The sequence below is a fragment of the Nerophis lumbriciformis genome, linkage group LG22 (assembly GCF_033978685.3).
Source record: "Nerophis lumbriciformis linkage group LG22, RoL_Nlum_v2.1, whole genome shotgun sequence".
In the NCBI taxonomy this organism is placed as follows: domain Eukaryota; kingdom Metazoa; phylum Chordata; class Actinopteri; order Syngnathiformes; family Syngnathidae; genus Nerophis; species Nerophis lumbriciformis.
The window spans coordinates 31,332,547-31,351,723 of record NC_084569.2 but is presented as its reverse complement, the minus strand read 5'-3'; the positions used below and the strand labels follow the sequence as shown (position 1 = coordinate 31,351,723).

At 40.1% G+C, this 19,177-nt stretch overlaps 2 protein-coding genes across 8 annotated transcripts in view; one reads left to right on the top strand and one right to left on the bottom strand.

Annotated features, from left to right (window-relative positions):
• The window catches only part of LOC133615246 (phosphoribosyl pyrophosphate synthase-associated protein 2), a 183,766-nt gene extending 179,162 nt beyond the window's left edge, over positions 1-4,604 (bottom strand). Inside the window, exons 1-2 of one of the 2 annotated variants that reach the window (XM_061973693.2) lie at positions 4,529-4,604; positions 4,352-4,447 (exon numbers count right to left, since the gene is read on the bottom strand). In XM_061973693.2, coding sequence (XP_061829677.2) covers positions 4,352-4,429 — 78 coding nt within the window. In that variant the 5' untranslated portion in view covers positions 4,430-4,447; positions 4,529-4,604. The remainder of the gene's footprint in view (positions 1-4,351; positions 4,448-4,528) is intronic. The other variant, XM_061973694.2, reaches the window with a different exon arrangement.
• The window catches only part of caskin1 (CASK interacting protein 1), a 339,666-nt gene that overhangs the window by 66,195 nt on the left and 254,294 nt on the right, over positions 1-19,177 (top strand). The gene's annotated exons all lie outside the window — the stretch shown is intronic.

Here is a 19,177-nt window from a genome sequence, read left to right as displayed (position 1 = left end):
CACTGAGTTTTTGTCATAAAAAATACAATCATGTGTGCTTACGGACTGTATCCCTTGCAGACTGTATTGATATATATTGATATATAATGTAGGAACCAGAATATTAATAACAGAAAGAAACAACCCTTTTGTGTGAATGAGTGTAAATGGGAGAGGGAGGTTTTTTGGGTTGGTGCACTAATTGTAAGTGTATCTTGTGTTTTTTTTTTCTTCTGTGGCCTGGTACCAATCGATCCACGGACCGGTACCGGGCCGCGGCCCAGTGGTTGGGGACCACTGTTATTGGCGACTAAGTATGTTATAATTAGGGATGTCCGATAATATCAGACCGCCGATATTATCAGCAGATAAATGCTTTAAAAGGTAATGTCGGAAATTATCGGTATCGGTTTCAAAAAGTCACATTTATGACTTTTTAAAACGGCGCTGTGTACACGGACGTAAGGAGAAGTACAGAGCGCCAATAAACCTTAAAGGCACTGCCTTAGCGTGCCGACCCAGTTACATAATATCTACGGCTTTTCACACACACAAGCGAATGCAAGGCATACTTGGTCAACAGCCATACAGGTCACACTGAGGGTGGCCGTATAAACAACTTTAACACTGTTACAAATATGCGCCACACTGTGAACCCACACCAAACAAGAATGACAAACACATTTCGGGAGAACATCCGCACCGTAACACAACATAAACACAACAGAACAAATACCCAGAACCCCTTGCAGCACTAACTCTTCCGGGACGCTACAATATACACCCCCCGCTACCCCTAGGGAGAGCATGTCCTAAATTCCAAGCTGCTGTTTTGAGGCATGTTAAAAAAAAGAATGCACTTTGTGACTTCAATAATAAATATGGCAGTGCCATGTTGGCACTTTTTTTTCATAACTTGGGTTGATTTATTTTGGAAAACCTTGTTACATTGTTTAATGCAGTGATTTTCAACCACTGTGCCGCGGCACACTAGTGTGCCCTGAGATATTGTCTGGTGTGCCGTGGGAAATTATGCCACTTCACGTAATTGGTCCAAAAAATATTTTTGGCAAATCAATAGTCATAATAATGTGCCGCTGTCTAGTGCCTGTGCTGTGTAGAGCTTGGCAATCCCAATATGCAGAGCACAGCGAGAGACAAATAAAAAGGTATGTAACGCTTAAACCAAAAATTAATGCAAAAGGCAAGTCCCGCTAGGAAAAGGCACTGAAGCATAGGGATGGCTATGTAAAACAAAAGTAAAACTGAACTGGCTACAAAGTCAACAAAAACAGAATGCTGGACGACAGCAAAAACTTACAGCGTGTGGAGCAAAGACGGCGTCCAGAAAGCACATCCGTACATGACATGACAATCAACAATGTCCCCACAAAGAAGGATAGCGTATGCACAACTTAAAAAGTCTTGATTGCGAAAACAAAGCAGGTGCTGGCAATAGCGCTCAAAGGAAGGCGTGAAGCTGCTACAGGAGAACACCAACAAAACAGGAAGGGTCACCAAAATAACAGCGCAAGACAGGAACTAAAGCACTACACACAAACAACAACAAACTCAAAATAAGGCACGACAACCAGGTGGAGTTTCATTTTTTAACCTTTTCTGTTGGTGGTGTACCTCCATATTTTTTTTATGAAAAAAATGTGCCTTAGCTCAAAAAAGGTTGCATCCAGTGGGGCATCACAACAAAATTAGGCATAATAATGTGTTAATTCCACGACTGTATATATCGGTATCGGTTGATATCGGAATCGGTAATTAAGAGTTGGACAATATCGGAATATCGGGAAAAAAGCCATTATCGGACATCTCAAATCATTGGAAATGTTCAGCTTTTTCTTTTTATATTCCCATTTTATTTTCCGACAATATGCCGCGGGCCAACAAAACTGGGTCTGCGGGCTGAAAATGACCCCCGGGGCGGACTTTGGACACCACTGTGATAGACCAACAATACAGCCCGTCCCTTAGAACTGTCTGGCTATTATCTGGGTGCTCCGGTTCTGTTGACGTAATTTCGCTATAAAAACGTGCTTATTGATACCGATAGTCAGGGGCGCCGAAAAGGGGGGGTAAAGGAGACGGATTCTAGGGGCCCATGATGGAGGGGGGCCCAGAGAGGCCCCTAATGATGATGAAATTATAATACAGAAAAAATAATGACACTGTGTTGGGGGCCCTGTAAAGATTCTTTTCATGGGGCCCAAAATCCCTAGCGGCGCTCCTGCCGATAGTCACACGTCATCATGAAGCATCGACAGTAGTGATGGGTTGATGAGGCGTCATGAAGCGTTTCGACACATTGCAAAACTGTATTGATACTGCGTCACTAAATACTGACATCTGCTGGACATTAAAAATCCCTACAGGCAACCTATGGACCGACTCAACTGACACTGATTTTATGCCCTAGTACAGGGGTCACCAACCTTTTTGAAACCAAAAACTACTTCTTGGGTACTGATTAATGCGAAGGGCTACCAGTTTGATACACACTTAAATAAATAAATATATTGTCATTTGTAAGTTACATGTAAGTGTGATTTAAACAAGAATAGCTAAATAAATAAATGTATATATATAAAAAAATGGGTATTTCTGTCTGTCATTCCGTCGTACATTTTTTTTTCCTTTTACGGAAGGTTTTTTGTAGAGAATAAATGATGAAAAAAGCACTTAATTGAACGGTTTAAAAGAGGAGAAAACACGAAAAAAATTAAAATAACATTTTGAAACAGAGTTTATCTTCAATTTCGACTCTTTAAAATTCAAAATTCAACCGACAAAAAGAAGAGAAAAACTAGCTAATTTGAATCTTTTTGAAAAAATTAAAAAAAGAATTTATGGAACATCATTAGTAATGTTTCCTGATTAAGATTAATTTTAGAATTTTGATGACATGTTTTAAATTGGTTAAAATCCAATCTGCACTTTGTTAGAATATTTAACAAATTGGACCAAGCTATATTTCTAACAAAGACAAATCAGTATTTCTTCTAGATTTTCCAGAACAACAATTTTAAAAGAAATTCAAAATACTTTGAAATAAGATTTAAATTTGATTCTACAGATTTTCTAGATTTGCCAGAATAATTTTTTTGAATTTTAACCATAGTAAGTTTGAAGAAATATTTCATAAATATTCTTTGTCGAAAAACCAGAAGCTAAAATATTTATTATTCTTTACAATACATTTTTTTTTTACTTGAACATTGATTTGAATTGTCAGAAAAGAAGAGGAAGAAATTTAAAAGGTAAAAAGGTATATTTGTTTAAAAATCCTAAAATTATTTTTAAGGTTGTATTTTTTTCTCTAAAATTGTATTTCTAAAAGTAATAAGAAGCAAAGTTAAAAATAAATGAATTTATGTAAACAAGTGAAGACCCATCCATCCATCCATTTTCTACCGCTTATTCCAAGTGAAGACCAAGTCTTTAAAATATTTTCTTGGATTTTCAAATTCTATTTGAGTTTTGTCTCTTTTAAAATTAAAAATGTCGAGCAAAGCGAGACCAGCTTGCTAGTAAATAAATAAAATTTAAAAAATAGAGGCAGCTCACTGGTAAGTGCTGCTCTTTGAGCTATTTTTAGAACAGGCCAGGGGGCTACTCATCTGGTCCTTACGGGCTACCTGGTGACCGCGGGCACCGCGTTGGTGACCCCTGCCCTAGTATATACAATAATATAAACCAAGTCATTGTATTTCATTTAGGATTATTTCATATCTTCATTTAAATAAAAATATATTTTTTTCTTTTTTAGATACAGTCAATAAATAATGTGAACATGTATCATAACATGGAAATCCAAGAGAACGTGTTGTGAATGATTGTGGACTGGGAATTGTTTTAATTTTATTTTTTTACACATTTTTATAAAAAAAAAAAAAAAAAAGTTTTTCCGACGTATTACATTTTAGACGATTTCTCTTCTTAGTTATTATTTCTCCGGCTGTAGAAAAGACACGCTCACAGGGCACAGAGGAGGCGTCAGTGCGACACGGTTCGCGTATCGGTCACGTGACCAAAACAGCTCATGATCGGTCACGTGACTTTCTAAAAGCGGTACGCGCACCGACACAGGGTTTCGCTCTTTGAGCTCGACGCATGCGCCGATGCATCGGTGTTGCCGGACCCATCACTAATCGACAGCAACTAACATCAACATTCATTTTAGTGACGACGAAAAGGGCACAAAACAAACTTTAAATCTTATTGTGAGCACACGTGTCAAAAGAAGCGAAATAAAGTCAATACAATAATTATCCATCACACATATAATGTCTGCCACAACCCATCCGTGGTACCACACGGCTCAAAAACATGTCCAACTAATTAACGAACTCACACCTACCAAATAATTGATGCCTTGTAAATGCCAGGAGGAGGACGCCCAGGCAGGTGTTCCTGTGAGGCCTTGCAGCTGCTCCATGTTGGATCCTTCTTGTCTCTGTGCATGCAGACACAAACACCCTTATGTTAGTCACAGGAATACCTCAAGCACATGTTTGTGGACACCTGGCATTAACACCTTGAGATGAATGCACCATCTTGTGCATCAAAGTCTTCTGAAATGGTGTCACCTACTCCCTCCCCTGCTCTTAATCACCCTCCCACATTTCCATTTTAACACCTTGCACTCTTCACACCTTTTTTTAATTTTGCAATCCCGGGGCTTATTTCGGTATTCTGACTGACAGTTTACAAGCTTAATTGGATTTGTGACGGAGCGCTTAATTGAAAACACTTGTATCCAATGTTCCCTCTCATTTTTCATGTGTGTGAGCAAACGCAAAAACTCCCTGAGCATTCAGTGGAGCACATGTGAGCAACATCAGACGTGCACACTGTGGCTACACCAGCAGCACACCTGTCCCAAACCTGACTAAATAACAAGTTCAATCCCCATCCATCCATCCATTTTCTACCGCATTTTCAGCTGCATTCGGGCGGAAGGCGGTGTACACTCTGGACAAGTCCCCACCTCATCGCAGGGCCAACACAGATAGACAGACAACATTCTCTTATTATTATAATCAAATAACAGCAGTCATTTCCATTTCTAATATAAGTGTTTAGGCCCACTTACAATGACAATAACAACAAATATTGTTTTTCATGAACTGTGTACTTGTATTGTTTGTCTGGGTGGAGGTCCTGCTTTGGAAATAGTTTGTACCCCTTTCAGACATTGCATTTAGTTCCCATTAAAACATTCACATGTTGCACAATGAGATGTAAGCATGGGATCATGTGTACATTCCTGCAACTTCCTGTTTGTAAAAAATATATTTTTATTAGTATTTATTTAATATACTAACAGCATTTCATGATTGATATTTATAAATTAAGATTCCTAATAAATGACACTAGAATAAGCACACATTTGATTGGTAAATCATAGTGTAACGACCTGGAATGACACTTTATGTGTGGTGTTGGAGTTGTCCGACTTTTTGTGTGGCTGTAAACGCATCACTGGCTAAGTGCCATATGTGCATGTGTTGGCGCAAGTGAGAAAGAGCGAGCGGCTGCTGTTGATATAACAAAGTTGCCATCAGTCTGGTTTGTACTGCAGAAAATGACCAGTTTTGCTAGATATATTTTTTTTTACTAATGTTTTGGTGATGTGTTTATGGCCGACAATAAAGAGTTTTGCTCAGTAAAGTGATCGATGGAATTCATGTCCTCAAAGCGTCTCGACAGACGTTACAATATTTGAACAATGATGACGAAAACTGTTTTCTCTGTCGTGTCGAAAATTGTTATGGGCTTATTTTTTTATTTGATTTTGTGCGTGGCATAGATTTGCCGTGCGCAGAGGACGCTTGAGCAGTGCGCAATTGCACAGGCGCGCACCTTTAGAGGGAACATTGCTTGCAAATCAACGTCTCCTACTGAAATGCATTGAAATCAATTTAATTTGTGTCTCAACCCCCCAAAACGGCACCAAGTCATGATAAATATTGTATCAACAACAATATAAAGTACTAATATTAATCTACGTGTTCATTGACCTACTCAGTGGCCTAGTGGTTAGAGTGTCCGCCCTGAGATCAGTAGGTTGTGAGTTCAAACCCTGGCCGAGTCATACCAAAGACTATAAAAATGGGAGCCATTACCTCCCTGCTTGGCACTCAGCATCAAGGGTTGGAATTGGGGGTTAAATCACCAAAAATAATCCCCATTTTACAGCATATCTATCTATGGACCCACATGTATAATATCAATGAGCGTGTACAAATGGAGCCAATAACTACCTCTAGGGGTCACCTCACTGTATGTATTTATTTAGTTTGCCTTTTCTTTGGCCCACTCCTCTGTTACTCATTCTCTCTGCCTGCAGTCAACAAAACAACAACAACAACAGCATCTATCTATATCTTGACAAAAAAAACAGTGACTTGTGTGTTGTTTGGAAACAGTTGGTAATGGTCATGTGCATTCCAAGATGCTGTTTTGAGGCATGTTAAAAAAAATAATGCACTTTGTGACTTCAATAATAAATATGGCAGTGCCATGTTGGCATTTTTTTTCCATAACTTGAGTTGATTTATTTTGGAAAACCTTGTTACATTGTTTAATGCATCCAGTGGGGCATCACAACAAAATTAGGCATAATAATGTGTTAATTCCACGACTGTATATATCGGTATCGGAATCGGTAATAAAGAGTTGGACAATATCGGAATATCGGCAAAAAAGCCATTATCGGACATCTCTACTATATACCCAATACGATTTTAACACCCTCAATTACAGTATATGTGTTCATGTGGACATGGTATAAACCTAAAAGTTGCAAAATAACGGATAGCACTCAAATACACTGATTGTGAACAGCCGACCGATGTATTAATGTCATAGTCTTACGACTTTTCTTTGGTGTGCAATCGCCTGCTCAAAGGCTCCGTGCAGCAGCCTGATTCTCATGAGCTATATCTGGAGTCTGATTTGAGAGTCTCTCTGCTGAATTCACTACTTTGACACTTCAGGGACCACTGATGTCACCATCACGTGCACCTGAATGTGTCTTTTTGTGCGCAAGTGTGTTAAATAAGGCGCACCTACCAAATTTAGGCAAACATTATTTTTTTCATATATTAGCCATTAGACCAGGGGTCGGCAACCCATGCGGCTCTTTAGCGCCGCCCTAGTGGCTCTCTGGAGCTTTTTCAAAAATGTATGAAAAATGGAAAAAGATGAGGGGAAAAAATATATTTTTTGTTTTAATATGGTTTCTGTAGGAGGACAAACATGACACAAACCTCCCTAATTGTTATAAAGCACACTGTTTATATTAAACATGCTTCACTGATTCGAGTATTTGGCAAGTGCCATTTTGTCCTACTAATTTTGGCGGTCCTTGAACTCGCCGTAGTTTGTTTACATGTATAACTTTCTCCGACTTTCTAGGACGTGTTTTATGCCACTTCTTTTTCTGTCCACCAAACTTTTAACGTTGTGCATGAATGCACAAAGGTGAGTTTTGTTGATGTTATTGACTTGTGTGGAGTGCTAATCAGACATATTTGGTCACTGCATGACTGCAAGCTAATCGATGCTAACATGCTATTTAGGCTAGCTATATGTACATATTGCATCATTATGCCTCATTTGTAGCTATATTTGAGGTCATTCAGTTTCCTTTAAGTCCTCTTAATTCAATTTATATCTCATGACACACTATCTGTATGTAATATGGCTTTTAATTTTTTGCGGCTCCAGACAGATTAGTTTTTGTATTTTTGGTCCAACATGGCTCTTTCAACATTTTGGGTTGCCGACCCCTGCATTAGACTATAAGCTGCAGATATATATGTTGTAAAATTAGTTATTTTCACCGAAATATTTTGTAAATGTTTATTTACATCCCTTAATTGTTTCCAAACAGTGTCTGTAACACGGCAGTAAAATGGCTGATCAGACAAAACAGAAGTCATCCTCATGGACCCACTAGCTGTGGAAGCTAGATATCCAATCAGCTAAACAGACTCAATAACTCCCCGCTGACGTTTTGGTGAATTTTGACGAAACTGAAACAATACAAAAAGAACGCCACTGTAATATAACAATACCAACACAGACACTTGCAGACCTGTTAGCACACTAGCTAATGCTAACGACGCCAGCTTCGTTGCATTACGATACAAATATGCATGAAAACACTCCTACAGACATCAAACATGAGAGGGTTTAATAAGTAGGAATAGTTATAGTTATATTGTAAAACGTAGTTTAGAGTGATGAATGAAGAATCCTTTGGAGTAGAAACGGCATGGACTTGTTTTACTTTCGGTTTAAGGCAAAACGGGAAGTGCATTTTCAACTCGCAGTACCTGCAGTGAGGGAACTCGTCCAAAAGATGGCGCCAAAGCACAAACAATAACACACCATTTCGGTCCTCTGCTTGGGTTTAATGAAAACTATTGAAAGCAAAACATTATGGCAATTAGTGAAAATTAAAACCCCAAAAAATCCATTAACTAGTCGCACCATTTTATAGGCCGCAGGGATCAAAGTGTACAAAAAAAAATTAACGGCTTATAGTCTGGAATTTACGGTTTAGTAAGTAAGTACAAACGTTGTCTGGAGTGATGAATGAGGAATCCTTTTAAGCAGAACGCTGTGGACGGTTTTACTTTGGGTTTAAGGCAAGACAAGAAGTACACTTTCAACTCGTCCAAAAGATGGCGCCACAGAACACAATTATTGAACACAAAACACTATAACAATTAGCGGAAAAAAAACATTATAAATTAGCCGCACTGTTTTATAAGCCGCAGGGATCAAAGTGTACAAAAAAATGAACTGCTTATAGTCCGACATTTACGGTTTAGTAAGTAAGTACAAACGTTCTCTGGAGTGATGAATGGGGAATCCGTTTAAGCAGAAACGCTATGGACGGTTTTACTTTGGGTTTAAGGCAAGACAAGAAGTACACTTTTAACTCGTCCAAAAAATGGCGCCACAGAACACAGTTATTGAACAAAAAACATTATGGCAATTAGCGGGGGGGGGGGGGGAATAATCATGAACTAGTCGCACCGTTTTATAAGCCGCAGGGATCAAAGTGTACAAAAAAAATTAACAGCTTATAGTCCGGAATTTACGGTTTAGTAAGTAAGTACAAACGTTGTCTGGAGTGATGAATGGGGAATCCTTTCGGGCAGAAAGATGGTTTTACTTTGGGTTTAAGGCAAGACAAGAAGTACACTTTCAACTCGTCCAAAAGATGGCGCCATTGAACACAATTATTGAACACAAAACATTATGGCAATTAGCGGAAAAAAAACATTATAAATTAGCCGCACCGTTTTATAAGCCGCAGGGATCAAAGTGTACAAAAAAATTAACAGTTTATAGTCCGGAATTTACGGTATAGTAAGTAAGTACAAACGTTGTCTGGAGTGATGAATGGGGAATCCTGTCGGACAGAAAGATGGTTTTACTTTGGGTTTTGTTACGGTTTGGTTGCGGCTTACTGCACGGTTCGTTCTCCCGGGATGCAAACGGACGACTCTGGACAGGACTTGCAGGTAGAAACATGATGTAATCTTGAAACAAGAATCAAAGAGGTACAAAACAGAAAACAACCGACGGAACAAGGTGCCGATAACACTTGAAGCTAGACTTAGCATGAGCTAGGAGGCAAGCAAAACTTTCGTAACAGCGTGAAGCAAACAAAGAAGCCAGACCGACTGACTGGCAAAGGCAGGCTAAAATAATGTCTCTTGATTAGCAACAGGTGAGCGTCCCGAACACAAGAGGCAGGTGAAAACAATACGTAGCCATGGTAATAACTCAGAGGTGCACAAACAGGAACTAAAGGAGTCCAAAACTTACAGAAAACACAAAACATGATCCGAACCACGGATCATGACAGGTTTAAGGCAAGACAAGAAGTACACTTTCAACTCGTCCAAAAGATGGCGCCACAGAACACAATTATTGAACACAAAACATTATGGCAATTAGCGGGGGGGAATCATAAATTAGCCGCACCGTTTTATAAGCCGCAGGGATCAAAGTGTACAAAAAAAATGAACGGCTTATAGTCCGGAATTTACGGTTTAGTAAGTAAGTACAAACGTTGTCTGGAGTGATGAATGGCGAATCCTTTCGGGCAGAAACGCACGCTATGGACGGTTTTACTTTGGGTTTAAGGCAAGACAAGAAGTACACTTTCAACTCGTCCAAAAGATGGCACCATTGAACTCAAAACATTATGGCAATTAGCAGGGGTGGGGGAAGAAAAAAAAATGTCATAAATTAGCCGCACCGTTTTATAAGCCGCAGGGATCAAAGCGTAGGAAAAAAGCAGCGGCTTATAGTCCAGAATTACTTTTTCCTATTCTCAATTGGCCAATCATATCCCGGCAGGTGGCCGACCTATTAGGTGCATACTTGCCAACCTTGAGACCTCCGAATTCGGGAGATTTGGGGGAGGGATTTGAAGTGGGCGGGGTCGGGGTGGGGAGTATATTTATAGCTAGAATTCACTGCAATTCAAGTATTTCTTATATATATACCGTGTATATATATATATATATATATATATATAAATAAAATAAATACTTGACTTTCAGTGAATTCTAGCTATATATATGTATTTTATTTTATATATATATATATATATATATATATATATATATATATATATATATATATGTGTATATATATATTTATATGTATATTTATATGTATATATATATATATAAATAAAACACATACTTGAATTTCAGTGTTCATTTATTTACACATATACACACACACATAACACTCCTCTACTCATTGTTGTATTTGAAAGTGCAATGCTTTGCAGCCAGTAGCACAGCCTTCGAAGGAGCATAGGTATGGGCAGCATCTGTGCAATTTCATTTGCAGGAAAGGAGTGAGTTTAGGGTTGAATTGTCCATCCTCGTTCTATTCTCTGTCACTCATCGTCACCATGACTGCGTCTTCTTCGTTCTTCTGCTTCGTCTCCTTCTTGTTGTGTGTGCAGTTGTGCACTCTCCATAAGCCGTAGATGTTATAACGTGACTGGGTCGGCACGCTATTTATATGAAAGGAAAGCGGTTGGACAACAGGCTGTCCTCACTCAGGTCCGCACGGACCTGGAGGGCGCGTGCCTTTAGTCCGGCTGGAAATCGGGAGAAATTTGGGAGAATGGTTGTCCCGGGAGAGGCACTGAAATTCGGGAGTCTCCCGGAAAATTCGGGAGGGTTGGCAAGTATGAGTAGGTGGCGAACCGATGAATGTGTATATTTTTGAGGTAGTCGTGGTGAAAACGCAGGTAAGCAACAAGCAGTGACACCACTAAAATGTCAGCAAGAGAAGACAAAGAAGGGGAGTTTAGTTGCCTGCAGAGGTGGAAGATGAGCAGTGACATGTCAGCAAAGTACTGGAAGAGTGGCTCTAAAAGAGAGAGGAGAGCTGTGAACAGATGGAGGACCCTGGAGTTGCGTGAGCCGGGCAGGATGAGGATGAGTCATGCAGTGGGACAGTGTGGGCCACTTGAGAGCAACATTGCTGACAGTCTCAGGCATCAAAAGGCCTTCTGGAGCTTCTCATGATCTGTGATGTCATCAGAGAGACAAAGGCCTCGCAGAGGCAGTTAGAGGCCAAAGTAGTGGAGCTGGTGCACACAACTCCTCCACGCTGGAGATAATCACTTTGTCACCGCAGTAGCTTTGTCTCCATTTTGCTGAAAGTGGTTTCCAGTAGGGTTGTACGGTATACCGCTACTAGTATAGTATCGCGGTACTAATGAATCAAACACGGTACTATATAGGGATGTCTGATAATATCGGATATTACCGGCCGATAAATGCTTTAAAATGTAATATCGGAAATTATCGTTATCGGTTTCAAAAAGTAAAATGTATGACGTTTTAAAACGCTGCTGTGTACACGGACATAGGGAGAAGTACAGAGCGCCAATAAACCTTAAAGGCACTGCCTATGCGTGCCGGCCCAGTCACATAATATCTACGGCTTTTCACACACACAAGTGAATGCAAGGCATACTTGGTCAACAGCCATACAGGTCACACTGAGGGTTGCCGTATAAACAACTATAACACTGTTACAAATATGCGCCACACTTGTGAACCTGTCACGAGGGGGTTTGCGGCTCACTGCAGGGTCGTTCTCCCGGGAATGCAGAATGGACAACTCCAAACAACAGCGTCAATCAATCAATCAATCAATGTTTATTTATATAGCCCTAAATCACAAGTGTCTCAAAGGGCTGCACAAGCCACAACGACATCCTCGGTACAGAGCCCACATAAGGGCAAGGAAAAACTCACCCCAGTGGGACGTCGATGTGAATGACTATGAGAAACCTTGGAGAGGACCGCATATGTGGGTAACCCCCCCCCCCTCTAGGGGAGACCGAATGCAATGGATGTCGAGTGGGTCTGACATAATATTGTGAGAGTCCAGTCCATAGATTTTAATCTTCTCAAGAAATGTTTGGCAGGGCATGAGGTAAACAAACATAAACTATGGCGTGGAACAAACACGACTTACGTGGATACGGCATGAATCAAACAATGACGCCAGGCCGACTGACTGGTGAGCGGGCGAGCACTAATCAGAGACAGGTGAACACAATGAGTGACCATGGCAACCAAAACAAACTCGCAGGTGCACAAACAAGAACTAAAGGAGTCCAAAACTAACAGAAAACACAAAAACATGATCCGGACCACGGATAATGACAGAACCCACAGCAAACAAGAATGACAAACACATTTCGAGAGAACATCCGCACCGTAACACGACATAAACACAACAGAACTGTCATGACTTGGTCCTGGGTGTTTGCTTTTCCAGAATGCAACGGAAAGTTGGCTCGGGCGAGACGGGAATGTAAATACATGATTTATTTAATATATCAAAAAAAAGTACAAACGAAAAGCACGCACAGTGGCAGAGAACAAACTATGAAACCAAAAGACTATAGCATTAATAAACTAAACTTACTTGGCATGGACTAAAAGGAGCAGCATGAACGATGGACATGAAATCAAGTGTCAGAAATGTGCCGAGCATAATTGTGGGATGTCACCAGACAGACAAACTGAAAACAATGAACTTAAATACTACAGACATGATTAACGAAAACAGGCGCGTGACTCAAAACGTGAAACAGGTGCGTGACGTGACAGGTGACAACTAATGGGTTGCTATGGTGACAAACAAGAGTGCACAATGAGTCCAAACGTGGAACAGGTGAAACTAATGGGTAATCATGGAAACAAGACAAGGGAGTGAAAAGCCAGAAACTAAAGAGTCCAATAGCTAAACAAAACATGACTAAAACAAAACATGATTACACAGACATGACAAGAACAAATACCCAGAACCCCTTGAAGCACTAACTCTTCCGGGACGCTACAATATACACCCCCCCTACCTCAACCCCGCCCACCTCAACCTCCTTATGCTCTCTCAGGGAGAGCATGTCCCAAATTCCAAGCTGCTGTTTTGAGGCATGTTAAAAAAAATAATGCACTTTGTGACTTCAATAATAAATATGGCAGTGCCATGTTGGCCCTTTTTTTTTTTCATAACTTGAGTTGATTTATTTTGGAAAACCTTGTTACATTGTTTAATGCATCCAGCGGGGCATCACAACAAAATTAGGCATAATAATGTGTTAATTCCACGACTGTATATATCGGTATCGGTTGATATCGGTATCGGTAATTAAGAGTTGGACAATATCGGATATCGGTAAAAAAGCCATTATCGGACATCTCTCGTACTATACTCTGTTTGAAAAGTACCGGTTCCCAATTTAAATTTTTTTTTTTTAACGGGCATGACAGAGCGTTGTCACATCATGACATTGCTGGTTTTACAAGCAGAGGAGCATGTTCGGCAGCGCACAATCACAGAGTACTTACAAGCAGACACAGTGTGTAAACAGAAAAGGGAGAATGGACGCATTTTGGCTTAAAAACTGACGATAAAGGTGAAGTTATAACACTGAAACGCCCTCAGGAAGAGGTGCTTTAAGACATGGCTAGCTAGTTAGCGGCTAACATCCATCCGCAGTCGGCAGTGTTTTAGCTTCTTCTAAATCACTAATCCTTGTCTCCATGGCGACAAATAAAGTAAGTTTCTTACAAGTATCATCCCTGCAGGACGAGGAATAGCTAAACATGCTTCACTACACACCGTAGGAGGATACAATAGCTCACCGGCGTCACAATGTAAACAAACGCCATGAGTGGATCTACACCTGACATCCACTGTAATGATACCAAGTACAAGAGCGTATCTAGTCGATACTACTATGCTTACATCGATATTTGTTTAGCAGCACAAAATCTTTTTTCCTTTTTAAAAAAAATTTATGTTATGTTTATAAACTCAGTAAATATGTCGGCAGTGTTTTAGCTACTTCTAAATCACTAATCCTCGTCTCCATGGCGACAAATAAAGTAAGTTTCTTACAAGTATCATCCCTGCAGGACGAGGAATAGCTAAACATGCTTCACTACACACCATAGGAGGATACAATAGCTCACCGGCGTCACAATTTAAACAAATGCCATGTGTGGATCTACACCTGACATCCACTGTAATGATACCAAGTACAGGCACGTATGTAGTCGATACTACTATGATTACATCGATATTTTTTGGCATCATTATTATGTTTATAAACTTAGTAAATATATCCCTGGACACGTGAGGACTTTGAATATGACCAATGTATGATCCTGTAACTACTTGGTATCGGATCGATACCTAAATTTGTGGTATCATCCAAAACTAATGTAAAGTATCAAACAACAGAGGAATAAGTGATTATTACATTTTAACAGAAGTGTAGCTAGAACATGTTGTAAGAGAAAGTAAGCAGATATTAACAGTAAATGAACAAGTTAATTAATAATTCATTTTCTACCACTTGTCCTTTATAATGTTGACAAAATAATAGAATGATAAATGACACAATATGTTACTGCATACGTCAGCAGACTGATTAGGAGCTTTTGTTTGTTTACTTACTACTAAAAGACAAGTTGTCTAGCATGTCACCGTGGAGTTATTGAGTCTGTTGAGCTGATTGGAGAGCTAGCTTCCACAGCGAGTGGGTCCAAGACGATGACTTCTGTTTTGTTTGATCAACCGTTTTACTGCCGTGTTACAGATACCGTTTGGCAACCTAGCGAGAGTGGAAATATTCCAGTAAGTGTTAAATTAGGAGCCTTTGTTTGTTTACTTACTACTAAAAGACAAGTTGTCTAGTATGTTCACTATTTTATTTAAGGACAAACTTGCAATAATAAACATATGATTAATGTACCCTAAGATTTTTTATTAAAATAAAGCCAATAATAAAAATTTTTGGGGTCCCCTTTATTTAGAAAAGTATTGAAAAGTATCGAAATACATTTTGGTAACAAAATATTGGTATCGGGACAACCATAGTACAGAATATAGAATACAAAGTAAGAAGATTGAATTCAAAATGCATCCTGACTAGAGGAATGGAGTTGTGGTCGGCCTTGATGGTCCTTAAAGACGTTAGATCTAAAAAAGTATCAATTAATCTCCTGGCCTGTGTACTCTGGCACACGTCAGCTGACAAACACAAGGTAGGAGAGCAGACGTTGTGTTATAAGGAGTGGTGTTATTTGAACCAGCAGGACTGACCTCTGCACATCTTTCACCTTTTCTATAAAGTACGTAACCTCAGCTCGCCAGGAGGAAATGGGCTAGGCTTGAAAAGACATTTTTGTGGCTCGGGTCTGAATAGACTTCTTGGCCGAGGGGGGGTATAGTTGTACAGACTCCCTTTACAAAATAAATGTACTCCAGGATTTATTCTGAAAATAACCCAGATTCTACCCAGGTGCGTTCTGGAAGGAGGTCAATCCCGGTGTTCTGGTTCATGTGTTCCCCACGGAATTCATGTTTATGAACCCAAAATTGTACAAACCCCGTTTCCATATGAGTTGGGAAATTGTGTTAGATGTAAATATAAACGGAATACAATGATTTGCAAATCCTTTTCAACCCATATTCAGTTGAATATGCTACAAAGACAACATATTTGATGTTCAAACTGATAAACATTTTTTTGTGTGCAAATAATCATTAACTTTAGAATTTGATGCCAGCAACACGTGACAAAGAAGTTGGGAAAGGTGGCAATAAATACTGATAAAGTTGAGGAATGCTCATCAAACACTTATTTGGAACATCTCACAGGTGAACAGGCAAATTGGGAACAGGTGGGTGCTATGATTGGGTATAAAAGTAGATTCCATGAGTCATTCAGTCATTGACAAACAAGGATGGAGCGAGGGTCACCACTTTGTCAACAAATGCGTGAGCAAATTGTTGAACAGTTTAAGAAAAAGCTTTCTCAACCAGCTATTGCAAGGAATTTAGGGATTTCAACAGTTGATATCCTAGTTTCAAGCATGTTTTACTCAATATAGGTCATCAAATCTCAGCAACAAGCTGTAATATCTTACTGAGATCATTTAGGACCACAACACTTAAAACAAGTAAAACACTAACATAAAATCTGCTTAGTGAGAAGAATTACTTTATCAGACAGAAAATAAGCAAATATCACCCTTATTTGAGATATTTCATCTTACTTAGATTTCAGTTTTTGCAGTGTGTCAGTCGACCGCCAGCCAGGCATTAAAAAATTAGCGATCATCAATCTTCACCAAGACGTCAATTGATTGACATTCACAGCACCCGGGGGTCTTGTGAGATGACGCTGGCCGCTGCCAGATCATTATTAAGAAAAAACGACCGACAGGAAGGCGAGAAACACTTTTTTATTTCAACAGACTCTCGCGCCGTACCTGACGTCACAACTCCAAAGACCGACTGCACGGTTCCTACCTTCACGATAAAAGCACGGCTTCATCCTGCCTGCGCTAACAAAATAAGAGTCTCGGAAAGCTAGTGTGCACAAGCTAGCAAGCTTGTGGTGTCTTATCGCAGTGTTGTGCATTACAAACTCAAATGCCTTTCGTGCTGACGTGGAAGCTAGCTTATCTCTCGACATAGTTAGCATTTACGGCTAATCGGTAGGTCGTGAGTTCCAACCCCGGCCGAGTCATACCAAAGACTATAAAAATGGGACCCATTACCTCCCTGCTTGGCACTCAACATCAAGGGTTGGAATTGGGGGTTAAATCACCAAAAATTATTCCCGGGCGCGGCCACCGCTGCTGCCCACTGCTCCCCTCACCTCCCAGGGTGTGGAACAAGGGGATGGGTCAAATGCATAGGGTAATTTCACCACACCTAGTGTGTGTGTGTGACTATCAGTGGTACTTTAACTTCAACTTTAACTTTAAATGTGGAATTTGAAGCCAAGCTATTTTGATATAAATGGAGTGCTTACCCAAATCAACCGGAAAAAACGTCCCCCGGCCAGACGGACCAAACAGTCGAGTGAGTCAGACTCCGTATCGATCATGATGCACGCAGCACGTCATGCATGTTAGTACAACTACAGAACATGAAATAATACTTTACAGATACTGTAATATGATTGTTCATGTTCATCAGTCAGTACAGGCTGGTGTTTTATCACATTGTGTTGTGTATTACAAACGCAAACGCCCTTCATGTTGACCTAGAAGCTAGTTTATCTCTCGCCATGGTTAGCTTTTACGGCTAATACTGAAGCTAGAAAAAGAGTTCCTCGGTGTTCGCTCTTACAATTACAATAACAAGGTCGCTACAGTTTGGTTACTATACAGGTGACGGAACGTAAATGAAGCATTGTTGACGGTTTTTGAATGCATTTTTAAAGTGATTTAGAGGTAGAATTGATCGCTCCCATTAGCTGCATTGCTAGTAGGGGTGTGGGAAAAAAATCGATTCGAATTCGAATCGCGATTCAGAATCTATTCTCATTTTTAAAAAAATAATTTTTTTTAAATTGTATTTATTTATTTTTTCATTTATTTGATTTGATTTGATTTCCATCCATCCATCCATTTTCTACCGCTTATTCCCTTTGGGGTCGCGGGGGGCGCTGGAGCCTATCTCAGCTACAATCGGGCGGAAGGCGGGGTACACCCTGGACAAGTCGCCACCTCATCGCAGGGCCAACACAGATAGACAGACAACATTCACACTCACATCCACACACTAGGGCCAATTTAGTGTTGCCAATCAACTTATCCCCAGGTGCATGTCTTTGGAGGTGGGAGGAAGCCGGAGTACCCGGAGGGAACCCACGCAGTCACGGGGAGGACATGCAAACTCCACACAGAAAGATCCCGAGCCCGGGATTGAACCCAAGACTACTCAGGACCTTCGTATTGTGAGGCAGATGCACTAACCCCTCTTCCACCGTGAAGCCCGAGGATGAAACCGATACCGATAATTTCCGATATTACATTTTAAAGATTTGATTAGATTTTTTTAATTAGTCAATCCAACAAAACACTACACAGCAATACCATAACAATGCAATCCAATTCCAAAACCAAACGTGAGCCAGATAAAATGATGTGGGCCCCGGGCCTTGAGTTTGACACCTGTGGTCTAGATGGAGCAAGCATTCTGTAGTCCAAAGAGTAGTAGTGGTTGTGGTTTGACGACCTGCACTCTGTGATGATAATCCAGTGCTGACTTGCTCCTGGCCCTGATCACTGACACTTATGATGAATTCATCACCTTTGGAATTCGCTCCTTGTTTCCACTCGAGTGATCGCACCATTTCCTCTCCCTCCTCCTTCTCTTACTCTGACATTGTCTTGGCACTTTCAAGCGATCCCCTCCTTCTTCTTTTCTGCCGTCATTAGGAAACTCTTGCAAGGTCCGCTTGGAAACGATTTTCCATTGATTGGACTCCTGAGATGGTACGGCCTAATTGCAAAATGTTTCACAGGGAAACTGCACTCGGGCTAGTATCGAATTGCACAGTTGTGTGTTTGATATTCTGTAAAATTGTGTTTTAGGTAAACATATCTGCTATTGTTAGAAAAAAAACTACCGTATTTTTCGGATTATAAATCGCAGTTTTTTTCGTAGTTTGGCCGGGGGTGCGACTTATACTCAGGAGCGACTTATGTGTGAAATTATTAAAGGGGAACATTATCACCAGACCTATGTAAGCGTCAATATATACCTTGATGTTGCAGAAAAAAGACCATATTTTTTTTAAACC